This window comes from Mauremys mutica, chromosome 19 (genome assembly GCF_020497125.1).
Source record: "Mauremys mutica isolate MM-2020 ecotype Southern chromosome 19, ASM2049712v1, whole genome shotgun sequence".
In the NCBI taxonomy this organism is placed as follows: Eukaryota; Metazoa; Chordata; order Testudines; family Geoemydidae; genus Mauremys; species Mauremys mutica.
The window spans coordinates 8141714-8166083 of record NC_059090.1 but is presented as its reverse complement, the minus strand read 5'-3'; the positions used below and the strand labels follow the sequence as shown (position 1 = coordinate 8166083).

Sequence of the window (24370 nt, the reverse complement as noted above, 5' to 3'; positions counted from 1 at the left end):
TGCAGCCGTTCCATGCCCTCTGCCCTGCGGGGAAAAGGCCATTGAATAACACTGAGTTCCTGCGGATGAGACACTTGATGGGTTATTGCTCTTGCCCAGTGGTGGATTGGCCCAGCCAATTGGGGCACCCCCCGCACCCCGAATCGCCCAGCGCTCCTGCTGGGGAGTGAGGGCTTGTCCCGCTCTCCCCACCCACCCCCCCGGAGGGGGGAAAGCCCCCATGCCCTGATCTCCAGCAGGAGCGCTGGGTGGGGAGGTGGGGCAGGAGGGGCTGCAGGCGGAAGGGGTGGGGAGGGGCCCCCAAACCCCTCATCCACCTCTGCTCTTGCCACACCACTAATACCACCCGGCTCTGTCCAGCAGCAGATCTGAAAGCGCTTTGTGAGGGAGGGCAGCACTGTTATCGTGGTTGTACAGAGGGGGAACCAAGATAAACCGATTTGCCCAAGGGAGGAGAACCCAGCTCTGCTGAGGCCCAGGCCTGTGCTCGAGCCACTAGGCCACACCGATGGCCCTCGAACGTGTAAGATTTTGAGGAAACCACATGGGCCCGGTTGGGTTCCAGATCAGCGTGTTACTAACTAGGTACTAGCTACAAATGTACAAAGCCTAGGGACACCCCCCACTGTTGCTGTGTTCGGGGCTGGTGGCTTCCCCGCCAGCAGACTGCCCTGTTCCTGTCCACGACAACACTCCCCTCCTTACAGAACGGGGCCAGGACTTCATGAGACACACGCTGGCAGCGGGGTGGCTGGCCTGGGCACCTCTGAGGCTGGGGGAGAACAGGCACTGCCCTGTGTACAGGGGCACGCTGGGCCCCACTAAACAGCGCTGCGCAGGCTGATGCCAATGCACGCCGCACCGTCCCTTTGGATGAAAGGCGCCGCAGAAGTGCGAGAGCATGAAACGGCCTCGCTGGCTGCGCCCGCGGTAACAGTACGTTGACTTGCAGTGACGCTGCTCAGCCACAAGATGGCCCGGGGTGCTGCCTGGCACCCCTGACGGGGTATGGCGGGGCTGGTAACGCCCTGCCAGGCTGGGATGAGAGCTGTGTGGACCCTCTGGGCCTGCGGTGTCTCCTCAGCTGTTCTCCTGTGGCCAAGGGCTGGGAGTCCCTGCGCTGGGGCCGCTGCGGAGGGCGCAAAGGATGACAGCGAGGCAGCGGGTCAAAAATGCAAATTATGGGTTTACTTGGCCGGGCGCTGAGGAGTTGAAAAGAGAAACCCCCCTTCCCCCAGCAGGATATACAATAACCACAGGAGCTGAACCTCTCACAGCGGCCGGCCGGCCGGCTGGTCCCTGAGGCTGGCTTCCAACGGGGGAGGGGGGAGAGATTGGGCCCAAGTTCTGAGGGTTGGAGGGGAAAGCGTCTAAAGCCGCACCGCTGCTGGGCTGCTCCGTCTCCTGGAGGGGCCGCTCCCTCCTGCGGCCTGCTGAGCTCCAGCGCCCAGTGACTTCCATGGGAGTTGGGGTGAGCCCCTGCTCCTCCCCTGCGGCCCGGCTGGGGTCCTGCGGGGCTGGAATCAGACTCCGGGGATAGATCTGGGAAGGGCGGGGGCGAGAGGGGGTTGGCTTGACCTCTTCCCTCAGCACTTGCTGGCTCTGTTGCAGGGCTGCAGACTTCGGAAAGGGGCCCCGTCAGAGATCAGGCGCCTCCCTCCCTGAGGCCACACTGCCGTGAGCAGGGCTTGTGCACAGATCCCCGGGCTCCGGCCTCCCAGCGCGTGAAAGCACAGGTGTGCCAGGGCTCACGTTGGCCCGGCAGGGGCAGGGCTGTCATTCTAGCCTGAAGGCTCTTGCGTCAATTGCAGGTGGTGGGGAGGGCGCGGTGCCGGGGGGGTCATTGTGTGTTCAGGTGCCAATCAGCCGACTCCACCCCTGGCTGGAATTTGCGTCTGTGACAGGATCGCGATTCTAGATCCAGGCCCAAGCTTCCCCGGCGCTCAGGAGGAGTGTGGCGCGGGGCCCGGCCCTGCACCCATGTGAACCTGGAGCCGCAGCTGCAGTGCAGGCGGGCCGGGAACACCTCCATCACGTTCCCGCTGATAGGACAGAATGGGATCAAAGCAGGGGGCCCATTAGCCAGGGAGGGGATAGGCTTTGTTTCTCAAGGGCTTTTTAATCCCTCCGGCTCTGGAAATGGAGCTTGGCTCTCATCACGGGATTGCCCTGCCACTAGCTCCTCCAGTTATTTTGGCCTCATAAATAGTTCCAGAAGGTGAGTAAAGCCTGCGAGAAACAAATGACCGAGGTGCCCTGAGCGTCACCCGTGCCCAGCCCCATGCACCAGGCAGCTGCCTCTTGGAGTTAATAGAAACGACCCTTTGATTGGCAGGTGCAGAGGGCGTGGCCTGTGCCCCCCTTCTTCCCCAGCTGTTGCTGTGTCCTGTAGAGTCAGCCACAGGGAAGTGGGAGGAAGCAGGGCAGGTCAGGCCAGGCTGGGTACCCCAGACGGGGAGCATGGAGCCTCCCCTCTCCCAGGGCTGGGGAGCCTAGAGCACCAGGGGGAGTGTGGGAGGCTGGGGCCTGGGGCGTGTAGGGGACGCCGGGCAGCAGGGCGTGCGATGGGGACGTTGGGGGTTGGGGTGCGTAGGGGACACTGGGGCCAGGGTCTATAGGGGACGCTGGGCAGCAGGGTGCGTGATGGGGAGGCATGGAGTGCGTAGGGGACACTGGGGCTGAGGTATATAGGGGACGCCGGGCAGCAGGGTGCGTGATGGGGGACGCTGGAGGTTGGGGAGCGTAGGGGACACTAGGGCTGGGGTATATAGGGGCCGCTGGGCGTGTGACGGAGATGCTGGAGGTTGGGGAGTGTAGGGGACACTGAGGCTGGGGTATATAGGGGATGCCGGCAGCAGGGTGCGTGATGGGGAGGCCCGGGGTGCATAGCGGACACTGAGGCTGGGGTATATAGGGGATGCCGGCAGCAGGGTGCGTGATGGGGAGGCCCGGGGTGCATAGCGGACACTGAGGCTGGGGTATATAGGGGATGCCGGCAGCAGGGTGCGTGAAGGGGAGGCCCGGGGTGCATAGCGGACACTGAGGCTGGGGTATATAGGGGATGCCGGCAGCAGGGTGCGTGATGGGGAGGCCCGGGGTACATAGGGGACTCTGGGGCCGAGGTATATAGGGGATGCCGGCAGCAGGGTGCGTGAAGGGGAGGCCCGGGGTGTGTACATGGGATGCCAGGCTTCAGGGGGTGCCCGCGTGCTGACCGCTGAGCCCAGGACGATGGCCTGCGGGAAGCTCTGGGCTCCTATGGGGAAGCAGCTGGCGAGTGAGGCCGGGGCACGTCGCTGGGGGGCTGGGGCGGAGCCTGCGATGGGGGGATGTGGTGGGTGTCGTACTCCCTCTCTCTGAAGGACCCGGCGCGTGGCTCCTCCGGGACCGCGGGCTCCTCTCGCCGCCAAAGCTTAAAGCTGTAAACAACCCACAGACACGCAGCTGGTGAGCAGCACGGCCCACGCGGCGCCAAAGCCGGCAGCTCGGCGGGCACAGCTCCCAACCCTTCTCCCGCAGCGCCAGGCCGCCTGGCTGCTGGGGGGGGGGGGGGCTGTGTCTACTCTAGCCCAGTACTGGGGGGGGGGGGCACAGCCGGGGCACGCCAGCCCCACCCGGGCTGCTGTCCTCTGACCCCAGGGTGCTGAGCAGAGAGGGTCGGTGCTGCGTGAGTGCCAGGTGGGGACGGCACATCCAGAGCCTTCCCACTGGCCTGGGCGGGCTCACAGCTTCCCGCCCCACCCCAGATCTAGCCCGTCTCTGCTTCAAGCCTCAGCCGGGCTGCGCCTCCCTCTGGGCATTGGCACTCACCACTCGTAGGCGACCGTGCAGAGGAACAAGATCACCAGGACGCCGATGAAGCTGGAGAGGATGGAAGTGATGACGACCATGGTGCCGCTGCGCCTGCCGGGCCAGGTGTCGATGGAGCGCGCCTTGCGACCTGGGGCACACGGCGGGGAAGCGTTCACCGCAGGCATGGACGGGGGCGGGGACGGGATGGGAGGCGCTGGGGATGGTGGTGGGGACTGAAAGGATCCAGCAGGGAAGGGAGGAGAGGAAATAGGAGGAGGATGGTGGAAGCTGGGATCGTTTAGGGCCAGCTCCCTTAGTGCTGCTCAGTCACTTCCCTCTCCCAGGTTTGTATGGGTGGCCCGATGCCCCGGTAGCTCAGTGTCCGAATCCCAATAGGGAGCTGTAACGTAGCCTGGTCACTCAAGGCTTCTGACCGAGTATCAGGCTGTAGGGCCTATAGGGAGGTGCAAAGCTGTTCTACTGACTCACCCTGGCAATTAGACCAGGTGACCCCAATTAACAACTCAGGAGGTTAAAAGGCTGAGTATCTCTGAGCAGGGAGGGACAGGAGGCCTGCCAGGAGACACCCTGAGAACTGCCAGCTCTGGCTAGTATGTACCATCCTGTCTAACAAGCCCCAGGACGTGTGCAGAGGCTGAGTCAGGAACCCAAGCCCTTATGTGCTGCCTTGAGAGTGGGGGTGGGATCAGCCCCCTTTACAAGGCTTAAAGGAGACAAGAACCCTCCCCCAAGATGCTTACAATGCAAGACGCCCCTTCCCTGTTCTTCCAGGGTTACCTTGCTTCAGCATAATCTGTTGGGACCATCTTGTCTCCGCCTTGGACCCATTGGTATCCAGGATGAGAAATTTCACTCTGAAAGAGCGGGCGACAAAAGGAGAGAGAAGGTCCATGAAATCTGGCCGGGCTCCAGCCCACGTCGGAGCATCAGGGCTGCAGGTGCAAACGGCAAAGCCACCTAGACCTATCACGCTTGGAGAGCAAAGCTGACCCAACTTGTCACCGACAGATCCTGGGTCTGTCTGTCCATAGGTTGTCTCCAGACAGCTGGCCCAAGACACCTATCAATGGATCTTCTGCTGGTACATCTCCATGCAGCTCTGCTGAATTCAGTGGCGCTATGGTGAATGACACCAGTAGAGGATCTGGCTCTTCCTCCTTGCCATCACCTTTACCCCGACTCCTAGTTTTTCAAGGCCGGAAGGGCCCATTCTGATCACGTAGCTGGACCTCCTGTAGAACCTTCCCCACTCATTGCCGGGTCGAGCCCCTAACTCCCACTTGTGCCACAGCATGCTTGTTAGAAAGCCATCTGCTCTGGCCTTAGAGACTTCAGGAGATGGAGACTGGCCCGGGTCCCAAGGTCGGTTGGTCCAGTGGTTAATTACCTTCACTATTAAATACTTGTGCCTTATTCCTAGTCTGGATTTGTTGAGTCTCAGCTCCCAGACAGTGGATCTTATTCGAACTTTCTCCGCTAGATTAAAGACCCCCCAAAGCAGATGTCCAGTATTATCAGCCTTTGGTATATCAGGACCTAGGTACGACTGTGATCGGCAGGTGCAGTGTATGCTAAGAGGGACACTCAGACTGTTGTGGTTAAGGATATGATTTAGTCACGGAGGTCACAGATTCTGTGACTTTACCAGACCTCCATGACTTTGGCTTCAGCTGCCAGCAGTGGGGACGGAGGGCTGGAGCTGTGTGCCCCTCCCCCATGGTGGTGGAACTTGGGCTGTCAGTCCCCCCACCCCCTAAGATGGGGCTTGGGCTCTTAGCTCCCCTACCCCCAGGGTCCAGCTGTCATTCCCCTCCCCCCCAGCTCTCTCTTCCCCGTCTTGTGGCTCCAATGAGTTTTTGTTTATTGCCCATGACATTTACTAAAAATAACAGTGACAAAATCTTAACCTTATTGACGGTCTATGGACTCAAAGTCCTCCTTAAGCGGGAGGGATTGGTTACAGAATACAGCTCCTGACTAGAGACACAAACAGGTTGCCACGCAGCTCAAATTCCAGCATGGTTACCCTTGTTTACCAGGGACCGCACCCTGCCTGCACGTGCATGGAGCACAGGGAGACATCTAGTGGCTGAGTGTTATTCTGCAAGTAACCTATCCTCACACAGCATGAGGAACTATTTCGGAAGTAGAAGAGAGGTTTGTTCTCTATCTTTCTGTGTCCGTAGAAGCCTCCAAAATGCAAAGCCCCCTGGTGCCAGCAAATTTCCTGGGTGAGATCCTGCCCTGAGACACACCTGCACAACCCCACTGAAGTCAATGGGCTGGAAGGATGTATACGAAAGGCAGAATCTAACCCAATTCTCCGCTCAGGTAGCCAGCACAGGGGTCTTCTCTGGTTGTTTCCCTGGTGATGCCCCTTTCCCCAGCACCATGTGGGATTAGATATCTGCAAACCACTCTGCCCGCCATGCTCAGGAGTTAGCTGGGGAGTAACGCTTCAGAAATAAGGGGAGAAAGAGCCAGGTGCCTCTTGCATCAGGAGTGCGAGGACGGCAGAAATGAACACGCTGGGGCACTTCTCGTTAAAGAGCCCGTTAATTACAAAAGGCAACTGAGTGGCTGGAGTGGAAGGAGGTGGCTAGAGCCAGCCCTGTGATCTAGGAACCAGGATCGAGCAGGCTCCTTAAACTTCCTTGCACCCCAGCCAGCCCAGCTGCAGAGAGTGGGTTAAAAAGAACCAGGAGCCTCCTTAGCAAATGCATGTGCTGGATTCTGTGCGCGAGTGAATTCTAGACTGGGAAAGAGCAAACTTTGATGGGGTGAAGCTCGCTGGGGTGCTGCACTGATTGGAGGAGACAGAAAGCCAGAGAGGGTGGGAATGGGACAGGGGGAGTTAACATTAAAGAGGTTGAATTTGTTATCAGGAATCTCTTTGGGGCAGGGACCATCTGTCTATCCTGTATCTGTACAGCACCTTGCACAGTGGAGCCCTGGTTCAGGACAGTGGTTCCTAGGTGCTACTGCAAATACAGGTGATAATAAACCTCTAATCTCTAACTATATGGGACTGTCTCCTCCTGCTGCCATCAGCGTGAGCCCGCTGTCTGCCCGGGAGTTACTCCTGATTTCCGCTGTGTGAGGGAGAAGGCAGCCAGGCCCCTATCTGCTGGGCTGCCTGGGCTCAGACTGTCATACCTGTAAGGCCCAGGATGAGGCAGGGGTCCGTTGCAGTACTCCAGGCTGCGGTCATCTTTGCAGGAGGTGTCACTGCCAACCCGGAGCACGCTAGCGGCCCTGTTTTCAGCACATGGGTAGAAGGCTAGGGAAGTCTTCAGCGTCATGTAGTGGAGAGCGGTCGATAGCTTCTGGTAGGGAGGGATTTGGATCTTTGAGGTTGGATTTTTGAAATGGGATGTGACTGCGGATGAAAGAGAAGAGAGTGTTACCGGGTTAGGGCTGGGCTGGTGCTCAAGGTACTTGACTTGGGAGATGGTCGTTCCATTCCCAGCTCTGCCACTGACTCCCAGGATGGCCCTGGACAATTCACTTAATCTCACAGTGCCTCAGTTTCCCCATATGTAAATCCTTCGTCATGTCACAGATGTGCTGGGAAGCTAAATCCATTGGTGTTGAGTGGCACAGATGCTGTGGAGATAGGGAGCCTAGAAAAGCCCCTAAATACACTGAAAAAACCTGCACCCCAGACCCCATAAGTATAGAAAGGCACAGGTTCAGAATGGGGATTGTTTTGGGGCAGACCCCTGACTGCTAAGGTCATTGCTTGAGCAAACTCAGCATCCCCCTGTGGCTGTGAATAAGGATGAAGCTTGGGTTTATCTGCACTGAAAGCACAAGCGGCTACTCCTTAGGCCAGCATAGGATCTACATTAGCGAGAGCAGTGTTAGGGCGTGTGACCTGAACAGGGGTCTGTCTTCACTGCAGCGTTAACTCTGGCTTTTCCTCATGGGCTGCCTCTAACCCTTCTTCCTGTCCACATACCAAACCCTCTCACCCGAATTGACTGGTGTTTTTCAATCCGATTAACAGACCCAGCTCAAACCTGGGGGAGGCTTTCCCTCAGGCTAACCACCTGTCCATTTTCCAGTGGGGGGACAGACTGAACCACGCCAGTGCTGATAACTGTGCTGCCTTCCCACGATTCACCCCGTGCGCCCCGGAGGTCAGACACGTTCTCCCCAATTCACTGGGCTGCAATCAGAGCCGCTCAGCTCACTGCAGCGCTACGAACCATGGGACGGGCCCCCCGAAGTTACTTTGCAGCAGGGCTGTTGACATCCGGGTGAGGCTAACCCGGGTGCTCAGATCCAGGGGCTGATCACCTGAGTTAACTCTGCAGCGAAGACCTTCCCTAGATCTGACCGTCTGCTCGATGGGTGGGGACCGTGTTCAGCCCAGCTGCTGCATTACTGGCTGTCTTGCCAATGACTCCAAAGGCCAGTGTCTCAGGGCCTAAGCGTATGTGTCGCAGTGTGAACGGACGCACGAGGGATGGCCCACGGGCGGGTATTCTCCTGCTGCGAGCGCCTGCCCCGGCAATAATTCTGCCCCGTGCACACCAGGAACCAAAATCGCAGGAGCGGCCCGGGGATGGCACATCGCCAGGCCGTGTGCAGTGAAACCCTTGTGCCCAAAGCCTGCGGGTCCCAGCGAGGGTGCTGCCACGCCAGGACAGAGAGAAGTGCGTCACATCGGGCACGGAGAACAGGCTAACGCTGCAAATCGGTGCCGGCTGCAGCAGAGACATACGCTGCTGGGCTGAAATGCACAGGACGTTTGCGATTTTCCAGTGCTGGGGAATGGGCAAGACGCCGCGTCTACACTGCAGAGCCATCTTCTGTCAGCCTAGCTGCGTCTACACTGCGTTGGCACAGGGACAGTGGTTTTTCCACAGAGCCAGCACAGCTAGGCCGGGATCCGTTTTAAGGGCGGACCAGGCTTTATTCTACAAACACAGAGCACCCTCCGTGGAAAAGGGGCAGTGGGTGATGAACGTGAGATCACTGCCAGCCAGGCTGGGTTAGGCATCCAGAGGATTCTTGCTCCCCTAGGAATGCTGGCAGGTGGTTAGCTTCTCGATCTGCAGCGGGATTTTTTCAAAGGGCTGGGTAAAGCGATCTAGCCGTAAAGAGCTGTCGTCCCCACGCTCAGATATGAGCAATCCAAAGTCACGCTCCAGGGCGTAAGGTGAGGGCTGCAGGAGCATTTCACCTCCATTCCCAGCATGTGCAATTGGCTAGGTGCATAATGGAGCAGGTGTTCTCCTGAAGCCGCAGCTAGAGGCAAGATACCAAACCTGACGGACCGGCGGCCTGATCCGGCGTGGCAAACCCCACATTCCTAGGAATCTCTACAGCCCAGCCTAAAATTTCATGCAAACACGGATTTCTCAGAACTCATTTAAATTAGGGGCCAGGGTGTCCTTTGGCTCCCTCTGCCGCTTGGCTGGGCACAGTGCAGCTCATTTGGGTGGCAGCTTTCCACCCTGCCTGACTCTGGCCTGGACAGAGGGTCTTATTTAAGCTTCCCGCTAGCTCAGGCCTCAACGAATTGAGGCAGCCAAGTTCAGAGGTTGCTTTTGAAAATGCGAGCCTCCGTGACTAGCCCAAGGCCGCAGAGTGAGTCGGTGGCAGAGGCAGGACTAAAACACAGGCCACCTAGTGCCATGCTCGACCCCGTTGCCTTTACTAGGGCAGGGAGTAACCCAGTGTAGCTGCACATTGGCGCCGCTTAGAGAGGAGGCACAGCCCTACAATCTCCCAAGCGAGCCGGAGGAAGGACAAGCCAGAAGGGGAATAGAGGCGGCTGTGAACTTCCTCCTCAGACAGTGCCATATCGGGGCTGGCAAAGGCTGTCGTAGGCAGAGGGAAAGGTGCCTGGCGGGTCTGGAGCCACACGTACCGTTAGTGAAGGCGACGACCAGCCAGATGTCATCGGTGCTGTTCACGTACTGATCGAAGATGCAGAAGGGCTGGTCCAGCGTGAAGGTGGTAGCGGTGAGCTTCCCTTCCAGCGACTTGGCAGTGATCTGGGGCGTGTAGGGGACTGTCTCTGGAGAAACAAACACACAGAGTGAGGCCGCGAGGCTCGGGGCGGATACGGGGCCCAGCAGAGAGAGGGGCGGGGAACCCACCGTTTCTCATTTCCCGCTGAACGCAGGTGTTCCCCGGCATTGTCACCGGGCTGACGGGCCCACGGCAGTGGTGACCATGGCGCGAGCATTGCTGGAGAGCCCCGTGTCGAGAGCCGTTCAGCCTCCACACCCTGGGGGCCAGATTCTGAGCTCAGCTGCATCCGCGTAAATCTGGAGTAACCCCCCTCAAATGAGTGTCAGGCAGCCGGTGAGCTGTGACAGCTGCTTACCCTGCTGCCCAGGATGGGCTCGGGGTTCCATGGGGCTCCCCTTGGTCCCTCCTCTCGCACGCCGCCTGCCCCGCTTTGGAGCGGTGTAACGGAGCCAAATCTGGCCCTCGGTCTCGCAGCAGAGCCCACCCGCCAGGGCGCTCGTTAATAGTTCCAGTCGTCGTGCCCATTTCACACAGGCGACCAACGAGGCTGTTGGCTCTTATCAGCTCAGTTCGCTGCTGACCCGGAGCGGCCCTGAACCCGTGTCCGAGATGAGACAGGCTCAGTCGCGCCCGCCCGGTACCCTCACGGGTCCCTCAGCACGAGTCACAAAGGGACTGGACGTGGCTCTGGATCACAAGCAGATCCAGCGTTATCATACTTAGTGCTGAGGGATCTAAGACTTGGTGCTTCTGGGCCCAAGCCTGGGCCTCTGATCACGAGCCGGATTTATTGAATGGATCCTGCTGGCATCTGGGGCCTGCTCCTCAGCTGGTGTCATTTGGCTACCGGGGTAAATGGGCCCTGCTCCTTTGACTTCCCTGGATTTACACCAGCTGAGGATCTGGCCCTCAGCATCCAATGTGATGGATGCCCCCCTCCCCCGCCCCCCCCCGCCCCAGTGCTGGAAAGAGCTTCCTGCAGACCAGCTAAACTCAGTCCCTTAGAGCAGTGGGAATCCGGAGTCAAGCCAGATTCACACTGGTTTAGCTGAGCAAAGTTCCCCCGCACCCATATGAAATTAGAGCAGCCTGTGTCGGGGAGAACTGGGGGGCCTGATGACAGAGCTGCTGAGCTGAAGGGGCAGGGTGGGTCCCCGCGGCTGGCATCCTGCAAGGCACAGGGGAGTCCCCACTGTCGTGGGCCCGGCAGCTGGTGATGTCATGTGGCGTCAGTACTGACGCCGCACCCTGCCTGCCCCTGGGGGGCAGTGTCGCCCCGACCTGGTGTGGTGTTGTGACTCGAACCCAGCCACGTCGTGATGCAGCAACACAATAGCACCAGCGGGTCACTGTGCCCTGCTGGGCAAACACAAACCCGCGCCAGGAGCGCCGTCCCTGCTGATGTGCTCAGCACACTGCGGGCCCAGGACCTCCGCGCTGGCCTGGCCGCCTGGAGCCCAGCTCCCCTGGTGGTGCTGTCGGTGTGGTAGCACCTGGGAGTCTCGCTGCCCCCCGGAGCTCACCTGCTCTGGCACGACGTGGGCAGCGCCAGCTTCTGGGATCACGTGTCCCCCTCGGGTGTGGAGAGGCCTGAGAGGGCAATTCAGCCTCTGCAACCCAGCCAGCCTGAGGCGCAAGGCTCTGTATCCCCATCGCCATCCACCTCCTGCCCAGGCTCTGCTGAGGGACCGTGCCTGGGACAAGGCCCCTGCTCCCCGTCGCCAAGGGAAAGCCCTGGTGGGAGCCAGCCCAGCTCCATCCTGAAGCCGGGGCCGCCTTCCCCAGCAGGTAACTGCCCCAGCCTGCAGCTAATGAACTCGCCAAGCGTCTGATTGCTCCAAACGCCTTGGAGGTCAAGGGGACCCCCCAGTGGGCTTCGGCTCAGGCCCCAAACTGCTTCCCAACAGCAGTCTGAGCTCCCAGTACACGCAGGGGGGTTGGATTCCCCCCGACAAAGACCTTCTGGGGAAGAGAAGTCCCCCAGATTCTCTCCCTCTGCTAAGTATTTAGGGGAAGAGACCCTTCGACTCCCCAGCTTTCCCCTCCTCACCCGTTCACCCCACGGCTTCTCCCTTCCTCTCCCCACCCCATAGCATCCCTCCCCATCCACCCACCCCATAGCGTCCCTCCCCATCCTTCCACCCCATCAGATCCCCCTCTCAGCCCATTCACCCCACGGCTTCTCCCTTCCTCTCCTGACCCCGGAGTGTCCTTCCTCACCCATCCATCCCCAAACCTCCCCTTCTCTGCCCATTCCCTCTCCCTGCCCTCCCCATCCACCCACAGCTCTGCGCCTCCCCAGAGGGCAGCACCACCAGCCCACTCTCCGCTGTTACAGTCAAAAGATTCACCTAGGACCCTGCCCGCGCAGAGCCCACTCAGCACCAGCAGCAGTGGCAGCTCCATCGCAGCCCAGGACAGCCTGGGTTCTCTGTCTGTGTCTTGGCCTGGCCTGGAGCACGCAGCTGGGACAGTGAGGTCCCCTGTGCCTCGCTCTCTGTCCTGGGAACCAGTGTGAAGAGGATGGCAGAGGGGGAAGATCTCCCCCCACCACTTCCCCACCCTCCCAGTTCAGATATGTCCCTGCCCCCAGGGTCTCTGCTGTGCCCTCCAGTTCCCAGCCACCTGCATTCCTTGGAGGCCAGATAGCAAACAGGCCGGGCTGGTTCTTCAGCCAAGCGCCAGGGCCCCAAAGGCTGGCAATGAAAATGCAGTCGCTGAGCTGGGAGTGAGGACAATCCCCTCTGGCCGGGGCAGAGAGAGCCCAAGGCTAGCGGCCGTTCCCCTACATCACAATGGCCCCTTCTGGTCTTGAAAGCCCTGAAGCTGAGGGGGGTTTGGCAGAGTTTTCATAGCCTCCCATCCACTCACACCCATTAAATTACCCTCGGTGGTAGGAGGGTATTGCTGATGGAGACACAGGGAGGTGTAGGACCAGCATGGTCAGATGGGCTCAGCACCCACCCCGGGCCAGATTTTCAGCCCATCGGCTGCTGAGATCTTTCCACCCTCTGTCCCCTCGTTCGGTGCCTGCAGAGGAGCGGGGCTCTTTAACCCCCTAGCCCACCGCGGGGGCGTGAACGTCAGCGCCCCAGGTGCCTTTTCCTCCATCACCCAGCAGGGCGGCGGCGGCGGAGCTAGACGTTGAACGCGCATCTCCCGAGTGCCAGTCCAACGTCTGGGCTGCCAGGCCACCTGTCCTGAATCCACTCCAGCCTTATTCGATTTGGGTTAATCTCTAGAGTGGACTGACCCAAACCCACACATCCTTCCACGCGGGGTCCGGTTCAACTCCAGCTCCGAGCGTTATGCCTCAGGCCTCTGATGATAAACAGAACCAGGGTGATTAGTGGATGGAGAGCGCTCTTCCTTCGTGCATTTCACAGTGTTTTACACCGATGGGTCAATATGCCCATTTTATAGATGGGGAAACTGAGGCGCAGAGTCCTCCAGAGCTGACGTTCCCAAAGTGGGCTCTGAGTGGCTCAGTATTTGAGCCTCGTGGCTTCGAGTGGGGCACCTCTGCAAGCCAGGCCCTCTACATGTCCAACACTGGGACCCCCAATTGGAGGCACCTACATTTAAAGGCCACTTTTGACAAGTTTGGCCCCCGTGACTTACCCAAGGTCACATAGTGAGCAAGTAGCAGAGCTTCCTGATGCCTGGGTGGTGCCTTTATCCACTGCACCGTGCTACCTTATGGGCTTCAGAGCTGTACTGTGCACACGTCAGCGACAGGCTAATTCCTATGTTGTCCCACTCCCTCCTGGGCCTGCGGGGCTGGAAACACGCCTGCCCCCCCAGCTTCCACACAGCATTCCTGCCATTCCAGAACGTGGTGTTCCTGCAAAGTGAGAGGGCCCTGCCCCCAGTTCCGGCACTGAGGTTATTACAGAGACAGGTGGATCTGTTTCAAGGGTAATTAGGAGAGAGGAGTGAACAAATCACCAGGAAAAGGAAGCTCTCTGGGCCAAACTGCATTTTCAGCGGCCAGAGAGTAAATCAGGGCTGGGGGCGGGGTTTCCAATGTCACCAAATGTTACCTAAGGAGAATCAGACAGGCTGAAATCCTGCCCCACAGAGATCTTTGGGACTTTTGCCCCTGTCTTCAATGGGGCCAGGATTTCACCCTAAAGGTATAAATTGGGGCCACTCATTTAATCCCAGATATTTGGGGTGGGTTTTTTGGGGAGCATTTTTGTCAGAGAGATTGATGGGGGCAAACGAACCAGTATCTGCTCCGCTCTTTAGAAGGCCCCGTCCTTGCACTGGTCATTCGGTAACTACCGTGGCTAGAACCCAGGCCTTGCCCCTTGTGTGCAGAACCTGGCCAGATGCGCGGGACAGACGCACGCTGCCCATGCAATGAGACACGGATGCACTCAATACAGACAGCAGGTTTCCAGACAGCAAAGCCACATACCTTGACACATCTCTATTTCCGCTGAAGTGTCATTTCAACGAGCTAAACCACTTCATCCTTAATTCCAATAAGCAACTTTAAGATCTCTGGTGGGTTTCCATTTTTTGCCCCTCAAATTCACCTTTCTTGCCATGAGATTTGCCTCCAGCTTTCAAACTGTACCTCGTTCTTTGCTGTTCCTCATTACAGGCCTGCAAGGCCCACTTGGCAATGGGCTCTGCCCCCACTGACTTCCTCTGTAAAGTGGGGTAATGCTACCCCCCGCCGGGGGAAGGTGCTTTGGGCTCTGCTGATGAAAAGCGCTAGCCGAGAGCTCGGTGCTATTATCACAGTCAGGCCGTGGGACTCTGTGCAGGAGGAAGGTGAAAATCAGAACAGCTTTAATATGGCAATTTACACCATTGCCTCCATTTGGGATCTAGGGGTAACTTGGATTCCTGTTACCTTGGAAACATTTGACAGCAGCCTGAAGGCGGGTTCCAAAGAGGATGGAGCTCGGCTGTTCTCAGTGGTGGCAGATGACAGAACAAGGAGCAATGGTCTCAAGTTGCAGTGGGGGAGGTCTAGGTTGGATATTAGGAAACACTGTTTCACTAGGAGGATGGTGAAGCACTGGAATGGGTTCCCTAGGGAGGTGGTGGAATCTCCATCCTTAGAGGTTTTTAAGGCCCAGCTTGACAAAGCCCTGGCTGGGATGATTTAGTTGGGGTTGGCCCTGCTTTGAGCAGGGGGTTGGACTAGATACCTCCTGAGGGCCCTTCCAACCCTGGTAGTCCATGATTCTATGTACATGCTAGGCTCCCCCATGCACATTCACAGCCATAACCGCCCACAGCCAACACCCCCCCACCCCAAGCACTAACCGGGCGGGGCAGCCAGGCAGAGCTAAGCAGCAAGGTGATGGCAAGAGATGTAGGGAAGAATCAGCTCTGCCAGCGGCTCTAAGACCCATTACTCATAAAGAGCCGTGGGTTGCACACAGCCTGGCTAGGGGAACAGCCAGGGCACGCCGAACGGCTGCACGGGGCGACCACGTCGTCCTCTGCGACTCAGCATTACAGGGCGGCAGAAGGACCCTCCGGCGTGGAGCCCCGCGGACGTGGTGGGACTCAGCAGCGCCGTGTCCTGCTGCCAAGGGCTGCTCCCAGGCAAGGCCGGGGGGGCTCTGCCGGTGAGCTGGCCGGCATTAGGCGGTGGCCCGCCTTCGCCACGTGAGACATTTGTGGGCCACCACGAGTCACCGGTTGATGGAGCCCCTGGGCGCCGTTCAGAGGCTTGGCTGACATCGTTACAGGGTCAGTCCCCAGCTAATAACAAACCAACCAGCGGCCCTGGCCTAGGCACTAGAGATAATTGGAGAGAACCTGGATTCTCTGCATTCCTTACCGCACGGCCCCTCCAGCTAGTACCAGGCTCACCCGAAAGGGTTCACAGCGCCGGCCAAGTCCAGCTGCAAGCTGCACAGGCGTCCAACCCCCCTTTCCCTGCCGGGGTGCTGCTCCAGTCCGGCGCCCCCATCCAGGCCTGCGAATGCAGCGTGCTAATGACTTGCCTCATTCCCTGCTATCATCGCTCTCAGCGAGAGCCCCCGGGGCGACCTGCAGGACCCCCCCCCCCGTGTTCCGCTCTGAGACAACGCGAGCCCTTTGCCAAGGAGGAAGCCCAGGGCGAAAGGAAATGCAGCGGGTGGGGGTGAGAAAGAGGGACTCTGCTAGGGCCAGACACAAGACAATGGGAGGTTTCGGTCAGGCCTGTCCTGCCGCATTGCAAGAGCTCCTCTGCTGCCCTCACCCCTCTCCCTCTGGCCAGGCCTCTGCTTTCAGCTCAGACTGGTCCTGCAGCATTGGAGGAGTTCCTCTGCTTTGCCCCGCCACCAGCTCAGACCCACGCTGTGGGAGTTAATCTCTTATCTCCCCCGCGTTGGGCTCCCCAGCTCAGACCCGCCCTGCGGCATTACGAGTGCCTGGCCGTCCTCCTCTCCCATTCGGAGGCAGGGCAGGATCCCCATTTTACAGACAGGGGAAACTGAAGCACCAAACTCCCTCCCGAGCAGCTCCGTTCGCGTTGGTTCAGCCCTGAGCGAAGGCTACTGTCGCATCAGTGCTCAGCAGGGGTTAAACAGCACCTGAGCCTTTCACAGGGGCTCCCCCCCACCCTCCACTAGCGTCTGGCTGCACAATGTCCAGTGCAGGCCCGCCCCACGCTGAGCGGGTTGGGGAGAGCCCCCAGGCTGTCCCACACACGCTAAATACCGTCTCATTCATGCACAATATCCCAGAGCACGGCTGGAAGCCCAAGATGCCGTCCCCACGGGAATTAGTGACCCAGCTGGTCTCGCAAGGAAAGTATCGTCTACGGGGATCGTCACCTTGCCCAGAGGTGCTGCGGCTGGATGAGCTCTCCCCAGGTTTCCGGTCTTTAGTGAGCTGGGTGCTATTCCCCTGCGGCCAAGGACCTGCTCTGCAACCGTGGCCAAGTCGTTGGCCCTGGTCTGTGCCTCAGTTTCCCCAGTTGTAAAGCAGGGAGGACGGTGGTGCCCTCCTCTGTAAAGCGCTTTGACATCTATGGGTGAGAAATGCCACAGCGTGTCACTGTCCTCAGGGGATCGGACAGGCCCCTGCTGTGCTGTTCTGTTCCTCTTCCAGCTGAGGACTTCCGTCCCTTGAGAAAGATTTTACTCTGGCCTTAGCCCATCTCAGCAGATTTGTCCAAGCTCTGTGGTGGGACAGGAGCAGAAGGGACTCCAGTCGCTCTCCTCTCTTGACTCGGTCCCTAGCAGCTGCCCCTCAACCCCTGTGACAACCTTCAGGAGCCTCACTGCCAAGTCACCCCCTGCCCCCCGGTCTCTGCTGCCAGCGATCTCTCCAGCACGGAGGTGGAGTGTATGCCAGGGAATAACATTGGTTTCATCTCTGCTATGCCTGTCCCATGCTGATCCCAGAGCAGGGCAGGGAGCCAGGAAGGAGGAACCTGGTAGGGGGAAGGAGGGACAGGGCTGGCTCCAGCTGTCATTCCCTCTTCCCCCCACAAATCTCTTCCCTTCCCCACAACGCCCCCCTAGCAGCACCCTCATAATCCAGTCGTGACGGTGCAAGGACTGGGCAGGGCTCTAAGGTTAACATGGGTTCTCTCACTCAGTTAACCCAGTAACAAGGCAGGATGTGAGCAAGACCCTTGGCGTCAGTAATGCCTGAAGCCCTGGTCCTGCAACCACTTACGCACATGCTCAGCTGAGCTCAGGAGTTGTCAGACCAGTGGTCCATCTCGCCCACTCTCCTGCCTGGAATCACTCACACGCTCCAGGGTAAGCACAGGCGTGGGGTACTCGCCAAGCCAGGAGGAAACAGGTTAAGAGCTGGATCACCTCTGAGCTGAGCTGCCCTGGGCCTATCCCCAGCTCACGGAATCCAGGAGCCATCATCTGGGAGGAGACGTCAGTCGCATTACGGTAGCAGCGAGGAGGCCCAGTCGTGGACAGTGCTAGGCCCTGTACAAACACAGAGTAAAGAGCTTATCGTCCCCTGCCTCTTCCACCTCCGCATCGTTTGTTCAAACAATTGCCGGGAGCCTGCTGCGCTCAGAGGATGAACGCCAGCCCTCGCTTGGCTGCATCCTGACGCCGCTACGGGGACAAGAGGTTGGAACAACACAAGCAGCACTTGGTGAACTTGCTGCTTGGTTAGTTCCTTGTTCACTGACCTTTTAAAACTCCCCCAGCGTGTTTATACCAAAATGGGCCACCCTGGTGCCTGGCCCTGGTTTGCCATTCCCTGGTTTGCTGCTTCCCTCTCCCTGGCGTCCTTTCGACACACTCCTCCAAACTGGTCTCCACTGAAATTCAAACCGAGCTAAGACCAATGGTCCAGCTCCCTAGAGGTAGACAGACACCTGGCCCCATTAATTGCAATGGGAGCGAGGCACCTAAATATCTCTGAGTATCTGGGCCATCTGCACTAGGGGGTGGCCTGGGTTTAGTTACACTGGTTTCTAAACCAATGTAGTTAGATTGGTGCAACTTTTGGGTGTGGAGCCATGCACAGGCTCCTGCCAGGACACAAAAGCTAGCGCCAGGCAACGTAAGCAAGGCCATGTCCACCTGGCCACTGCCATCAATGTTGTCTCGCCGCCTCTCGGGGAGGTGGAGTTAAGGGGGCGAGTGACATTTTAGTGTAGACACTGTTAGGTTGATGTGAGCTGCCTTGCGTTGACCTATCTTGTGTAGACCAGAGCTTAGCCCTACTAACTTGGCAAAGCCCTTGCTGGGATGATTTAGTTGGGATTGGTCCTGCTTTGAGCAGGGGATTGGACTAGATACCTCCTGTGGTCCCTTCCAACCCTGAGATTCTATGATTCTAACTTACTCCTGCCTGGAAGGGAAGACACTTACCCCTCCTCAATTAACACTAATGCCTGCCCGGCCCCACTGCTGGAGTTGAAGGGAGGACGCTGGGAGGGCTAACGACAGCAGAGCATGCCTCAGTAACCCCCCCTAGGCGCCAGCACGTCCCGTCTTTCGATCACTGTTGAGTGTTTCACCTAGTGCGGAGTGCCAGGCCGCTCCAAGCCAGCGTTCAGGGCGCTGCATCGCTCCCTGACAGCTCAAGCCGTGTTTAGCTTCATCCCTCCCTTCCTACCCAAGTTCAGAGCCCGCTACGTTCTTTATGCAGGGGCTGGCCCCCTGGTTTTGTTCAGCCAGAAGCTGCAGTTGGGGAGGGGTTTTCGGGCTGTCACGTGCTAACCTGTCTCACCCGGGGACTGCCGCTGCTGGGTCTCAGCTCCTGTTTGACAGCTCTGTAATGCTGTAGGACAGCATCTGGGGAGGGTGGGGAATTGACCACAGACCCTAGACTCTGCTGCTGGGGAATGACACGCCCCGCTCTTTCCTCGAGACCTGCGGCACTATTTGCAAAGCCTCTGCCAGGAAAGGCACAGCTTGCACTGTGCTGCAGCCCACCTCACTTCTCCTCATTCGACAACAGCACCATGAAAGGGAAGTCCCAATGACTAGAGCCCATCCATGGACTCCAGGAACCGTCCTTCCCCCTGGCAGGATTGCTCCTGCTGTATCCCTGCCACACTGGGTCACACCTGATGGAGAAAGCCCTGCTGTGGCAGGACAGGTGGCCACCACTATCTTTTGCAGAAGAACAGGAGGCCTGGCTCTCTCCAGCGTTAGCCAAACTCCAGGGAAGGACCACGTATCAGAACAAAAAAAGACTAGAGCATCAGACACATGAGATTCCTTCAAGGCTAATGACAACTCTCCATAGCAATGCAGCGTTTATTAGGAGCACAGCACATGTATTAAATCAGCTACCCGGGGAGAAGGGGGAGAAAGGATGCACTCGGCAGTGTCTGAGCAGTGCTCCGGTGCATTAGCCAGATGAGTACGGACATTTCTGGCCACTCGTTTGCTGATCCAGAGCCAGCAAGACGTCCCTCTACGCAGCGAGGGAGCAGGACTGGGACTTCCCAAGTGCTTCGAAAGTACACAGAGAAGCGAGTTGATCGGCCACCTAGGGAACATATTCCAAGCATGCCCTGGCTGCAGCAGGAGCGCTCCGGTGTCACGCCCGAGACCCCAACATCAGGACCCTTTGCTTATACAAAAATAACCTGCTCTCCAGAAAACAGACTGCACGTGATTCCCAAATACCGTGTTATTGCTCAGAACACAAGTGATTAGAGACAGGAACTTAAGGCAACAGGAATAAGTGCACTAGCCGCCCGCCAGAGGCTGGAGCAGGCATTCGCTGTGCATTGCACAGACGCGACGCGGAGCCAGGACAGAGGCGAGTTACTGTCTCAAGCAGGCCTCGGTGACGCCCTGAGCCGCCAGCTCCGCCAGCACATTGTCCAGGTAGTTGGGGTCGGGGTAACCGTGGCCGCTGAGATTGGTGTCCATCTCCGTCTTGTGGTGGATCTCGTTCCACACCACCGTGTTGCTCTCGCCGGTCGTGCTGGAAGTGCCCACGGTGAAAATCAGGCGCCTCTTCCAGGCCACCCTCAATAGATCCAGGACCTAGGGACGGCAAAGGGGAAAGCTCGATTATCCGCCCAAGTCCAGGGCCGATTTCCCCTCCCTGCAGTTCCCTCCTTTCCCAGGCTCAATGGCCACATGGTGGGAGCGCTGCCCAAGTGGTGAAGGCAGCATGGCCTAGTGGTTGGGGCAACAGGCTGCAAGCCAGCAGCTCTATTCCTGACCTAGCTGGCGCAGATCACTTCCCCTCTCTGGTCCCAAGGTTCCTGGCTGTACAGTGTGGGGGAAATGACACTTAACCCCTTTCGCCTGAGGATCTCAAAGCACTCTGCAAAGGTGGGTAAGGATCAGTATTCATGACCCACAGCACCAGCAGGCCCACTTCCTTCCCTCCCAGAGAGGCAGGAGATGCAAGCCCTGCTCCCTCTGGATCTATGCAATATCCTCCTAGTCCATCCCTGGTATGGGTACAAGCTAGCACCGACGGCTTCCAGTGCCTTTCCCCTCCTCCAAAAACATGGTATTAAACCAAGGAGATGCGGAGATCCCACAGCCTCCCTTATCAAACTGCTCCATTTACCCAACTGTCCTTGCAGTTACCAAAGGGACCCACCCTGCCAGGTACTGAGTGCCAACACCCACTCAACTCAGTGGAAGTCCAAGGCACTCAGCTCCTTGCAGAAAACCCTGCCTGATCATAGGAGGCGCGAAGTATGTGCCCGTGCTCCAGGCAGAGGACGCACCAGCCATGGACTAAGATTGCAAGTCACTTGTGGTTTGCAAACTTAAGAGCCACCACGTGAATTCAGTTACTGTGCAGACGGGGAGCAAGTGCGTGGCTCTTGTAAGACTTGAAGTAAGTCCATTCAGCCCCACTGGAAAAAGGTCGAGCGCCGGTTACTGGCGAAGTCACCACTTGGATCAGAACTTCCATTACCTTTCTGCCCTTCTCATTATCGGGAAGGTAACAGTACCGGGGAAAGCCTCTGGCTGTGTATGGCATCCCTGGATTGGGGTGCTCCGGGCCCTGCAACAGATAGAGGCAATCAATCAATCCTGTACCAATGCCAGCTCCTTTAGTTCACGGTCTGTGTATTAGGCGCATGACGACAGAACCTTGGTGTCTCAGTCAGGGAGTAGGGCCTGGGGGCTGTTCAGACAGACCCGGAGACAGTCGCTGCCCCGAGGGGCTTACGGCTGCCTGCGTACCTGAATTCCCCTGCTAATGGAGTACACGATCTGGATCGTCCCGCAGTCCTGGTGGCCGGGAAGGGACTGAGTGAAAGTTGAAACCTCCATCTTCCCTTTCGGCTGGGTGCCCGTCTTTTCGCCATAGATGGTTTTACAGGAGGGGCACTGCAGGCTGCCATCCTGTGGGTGAAAGGGGCCACCGTCAGCGGGATTTCACGGCAGTAGTGAGGACACTGGCACTATTATCGGTATTGCCGTCCTGGGCCCTACTCCTGGGTCAGGACCCCGCCGTGCTAGGTCTCGTAGGGAAGAGTGGGCCGGGCCGGTGCAGTACCTTGTTGCCATTGGCGTACATGGCCAGCATGCAGAGCAGGTGGAAAGCGTGCTGGCATTTGGTCAGTTGCCCCACCGCTTCCGGCTTGATTGTCTTGCACTCACAGGCATCACTGTAGCCAGAGGGCGATGCCAGCTTTTCCATACAGATGATACAGTCCTTGAAACAGAGCAAGGAGAGACACCATTTACGGTCAGCATCGGGCTGCATCCAACATTAGCTCCGTTGATGCATCAGCTTGCCAGAGAGACTATTTAGAAATTAATTAGTCTTCAGTGGCATTAAAACCCCACTTTGAAGTCTGAGGAAGTCTCTGCCCCCCCACCCCAGAGCTTTTACCTGTTGGGAAAACATTGATTCTTCTAGTTTATTTGACTTGTCTATCGGTGTGATCTCTAGAGGTCTGTCCCTATAATCTAATTTTAAAAAAGTATTTCTACAACACCTCCCATCCTGAAGGATCCCAAAGTCCTATACAGTAACTCCCCACTTAACGTCCTCTCGCTTAACGTTGTATCGATCTTACGTCCCTGCTTCATTACAGAACATGCTCGTTGAAAGTTGTGCAATGCTCCGCTATGATGTCATTTGGCCGCCTGCTTTGTCCACGGCTGGCAGCGCCCCCCTCAGATCCCCTTCGTGACCCCCAGCACCTCCCACCCGCCAGCGGACCCTGCGAATCAGTGCCTTCCCCCTCGTCCCCCACACCTCCTGCCCGCGGCAATCAGCTGGTTTGCAGCGTTCAAGAGGCAGGGGAGGGAGGGGGGAGGCTGTGTGCCGCTTCCTCGCTCCTCCCCCAGCCTCCTGAACACCACAAGACAGCTGGCTGGGGGGACGTAGGGGAACTGGTAGGGGGGCTGCCAGCCTGTTTAATACCAGTTTTAAATTGCTTGTTTAAAATGTATATGTCTTGTCTGGCAAAAAAAAAAATAAAAAAAAAAATCCCTGGAACCTAACCCCCCCGCCTCCCCCATTTACATTAATTTTTATGGGGAAATTGGATTCACTGAACATCTTTTTGCTTAAAGTGGCATTTTCAGGAACCGGACGAACGTTAAGTGAGGAGTTACTGTACATACACCCTGAAACCCTAACCTCTGGCTTAGAGGCCAGCAACTAACGAGTGCCCGGCCCAAGCGGGGCTGGCATCGGACGTTTACACCCTGGAGTTTTGGGTGAAAGGTGGAGGTGGTGGGACGAGACGGTTTTCGTAGCTACGGGAGGAGAGCACCCTGGAAAGCTGGGCCAGCCCAACCTGGGAGCGGGGTTCGCTAGTCTGGTCTCTGTCTGTGAGCAGCGAACTCGCTTACAGATTAGAAGAAGCCAAACCTCTTCACACTCGAGTATTAGGCTAAATAAGGAGGCAGCCTTGTATAACTTCCTATCCCTCCTCAGAGCTCCTGGAGCCAAAGCGGACTCGGGGGCACTGAAATGTATTTTGTTAGCTGCTGAACAAGGCAGTTTCCCCCCGTGAAATCTCTGTAGGCAACACACATTTGAGCTGCAAATATTCTGCTGGGAGGTCCCATTGCAGCTGTCTCCTCCAAGCATTAGAGTCTGCACACGGGACCCTCTAAATAAATGTCCCAGCCTTTGGGGGCACTTTTACCAGTCTAAGGTCCCAAGTCAGCATCCACCACTGCCTCCCATTCGTTTGGGTGCTTCCCAACAGACAGGGAAGTTTGGGCTGCTTCAAACTCTGGCTGTGTTGGAGTCTGGAGAAGCTCCAGTTCACACACCCACCAGAAAGGCAGAGAGCAGTGGTGTCCCAGGGTAGGAACAGGGACCCTGGAGTGTCACTCACATGCATTGTTAGGTATGGTCTGGGAGCTCAAGGCAGCGTACAGGCCTTGCAGATACAAGATACTCCAACCAACAGGCCTTTTCACCTAGTGCTGACAAGACCATTAACAGGGGGTCCATTGGGAAGTCATCTGTGGGCCAGATCCTCAGCTGGTGTGAGCATAGCGTCCGTGAAGTGACCAGCTGAGGATCTGGCGAACAGTCTAAAGAATTGTGTCGGTTTCACACGAGCCTTTCCCGATATGCAGTAGGGCGGCCTCTTATCCAGCCCACAACTGCGTTCGTTTCTTCCGTTCTCCCCTCTCTGGGGGGAGAACGCTGTGGTCAGAGACTCCTGGGAGTCCTCGCACTCACCTCATCAGCGGGGGCTCCTCTCAGCTCTTCCAAGTATTTCCTCACCACCTGCTCGTGCTCGCTTGGGCTCGCTGAAGAAAGGGAGGGAAGAAGAGAAAAAAAAAAGCCCATCGGGAAATAAAGATCCCAGGAGGTACAACGTGAGCGAGAGGCGGCTAAGGAGGGAGGAAAGCAAAGCAAGGAAAACGGTTAAGGGTTGGAGGTGGAGCAAGTTAGTCCAGCGGGGGCCATTGTGACCGGTCAGCGCTCCTCTGCTACAGGGCTCAGGTGCAGGAAATGTGTCGGTTTTAAGGCCAAAAAAAAGGGACCAGCGCTCACACGTCCTGCAAAACACAGGCCAGAAAATGTCTCCCGGTAAATGCCAAAGAGATAAAGAATCAGGCTGTCAAAGCTACCACTGCGCGGGACGAACAGCCGCTGCTCCATCTGAAGTCAATGGGAGCTGCGGATGCTCAGTCAATCTGAAGCAGACCTCAGGATCCTC

At 57.8% G+C, this 24370-nt stretch overlaps 2 protein-coding genes across 7 annotated transcripts in view; both read right to left on the bottom strand.

The window, feature by feature from the left end:
- Positions 1–3018: 3018 nt before the first annotated feature.
- LOC123352933 (uroplakin-3b-like) lies at positions 3019–17764 on the bottom strand. 2 transcript variants are annotated; one of them, XM_044993529.1, is made up of 6 exons: positions 17627–17764; positions 9695–9844; positions 6970–7192; positions 4591–4667; positions 3811–3940; positions 3019–3419 (listed from the first exon to the last, which is right to left on the bottom strand). In XM_044993529.1, exons 1-6 carry the CDS (start codon positions 17643–17645, stop codon positions 3257–3259), a joined length of 762 nt encoding a protein of 253 aa, XP_044849464.1. In that variant the 5' UTR covers positions 17646–17764; the 3' UTR covers positions 3019–3256. The 2 variants fall into 2 exon arrangements, with proteins under 2 accessions (XP_044849464.1, XP_044849465.1); XM_044993530.1 differs by lacking the exon at positions 17627–17764 and adding an exon at positions 12153–14354.
- Positions 17765–19459: 1695 nt separating this feature from the next.
- The window catches only part of DTX2 (deltex E3 ubiquitin ligase 2), a 60058-nt gene continuing 55147 nt past the window's right edge, over positions 19460–24370 (bottom strand). For 3 of the 5 annotated variants that reach the window (XM_044993522.1, XM_044993527.1, XM_044993523.1), the window contains 5 exons: positions 23887–23957; positions 21730–21888; positions 21414–21575; positions 21142–21231; positions 19460–20246 (listed from right to left, as the gene is read on the bottom strand). In XM_044993522.1, the coding sequence (XP_044849457.1) occupies positions 20022–20246; positions 21142–21231; positions 21414–21575; positions 21730–21888; positions 23887–23957 (707 nt within the window). In that variant the 3' untranslated portion in view covers positions 19460–20021. The remainder of the gene's footprint in view (positions 20247–21141; positions 21232–21413; positions 21576–21729; positions 21889–23886; positions 23958–24370) is intronic. The other 2 variants (XM_044993524.1, XM_044993528.1) reach the window with 2 other exon arrangements.

What these genes read in the sequence shown, in the direction of transcription:
- LOC123352933 (XM_044993530.1), bottom strand. Translation starts at nt 12,207, where the DNA reads ATGGAGCTGCCACTGCTGCTGGTGCTGAGTGGGCTCTGCGCGGGCAGG. An exon ending in CTGCGCGGGCAGGGTCCTAG is followed by an intron (nt 9,845 to 12,152) that starts GTGAATCTTTTG and finishes TTGTTTCTCCAG; the next exon opens with AGACAGTCCCCTACACGCCC. An exon ending in CCTCATCCTGGGCCTTACAG is followed by an intron (nt 4,668 to 6,969) that starts GTATGACAGTCT and finishes CCGCTCTTTCAG; the next exon opens with AGTGAAATTTCTCATCCTGG.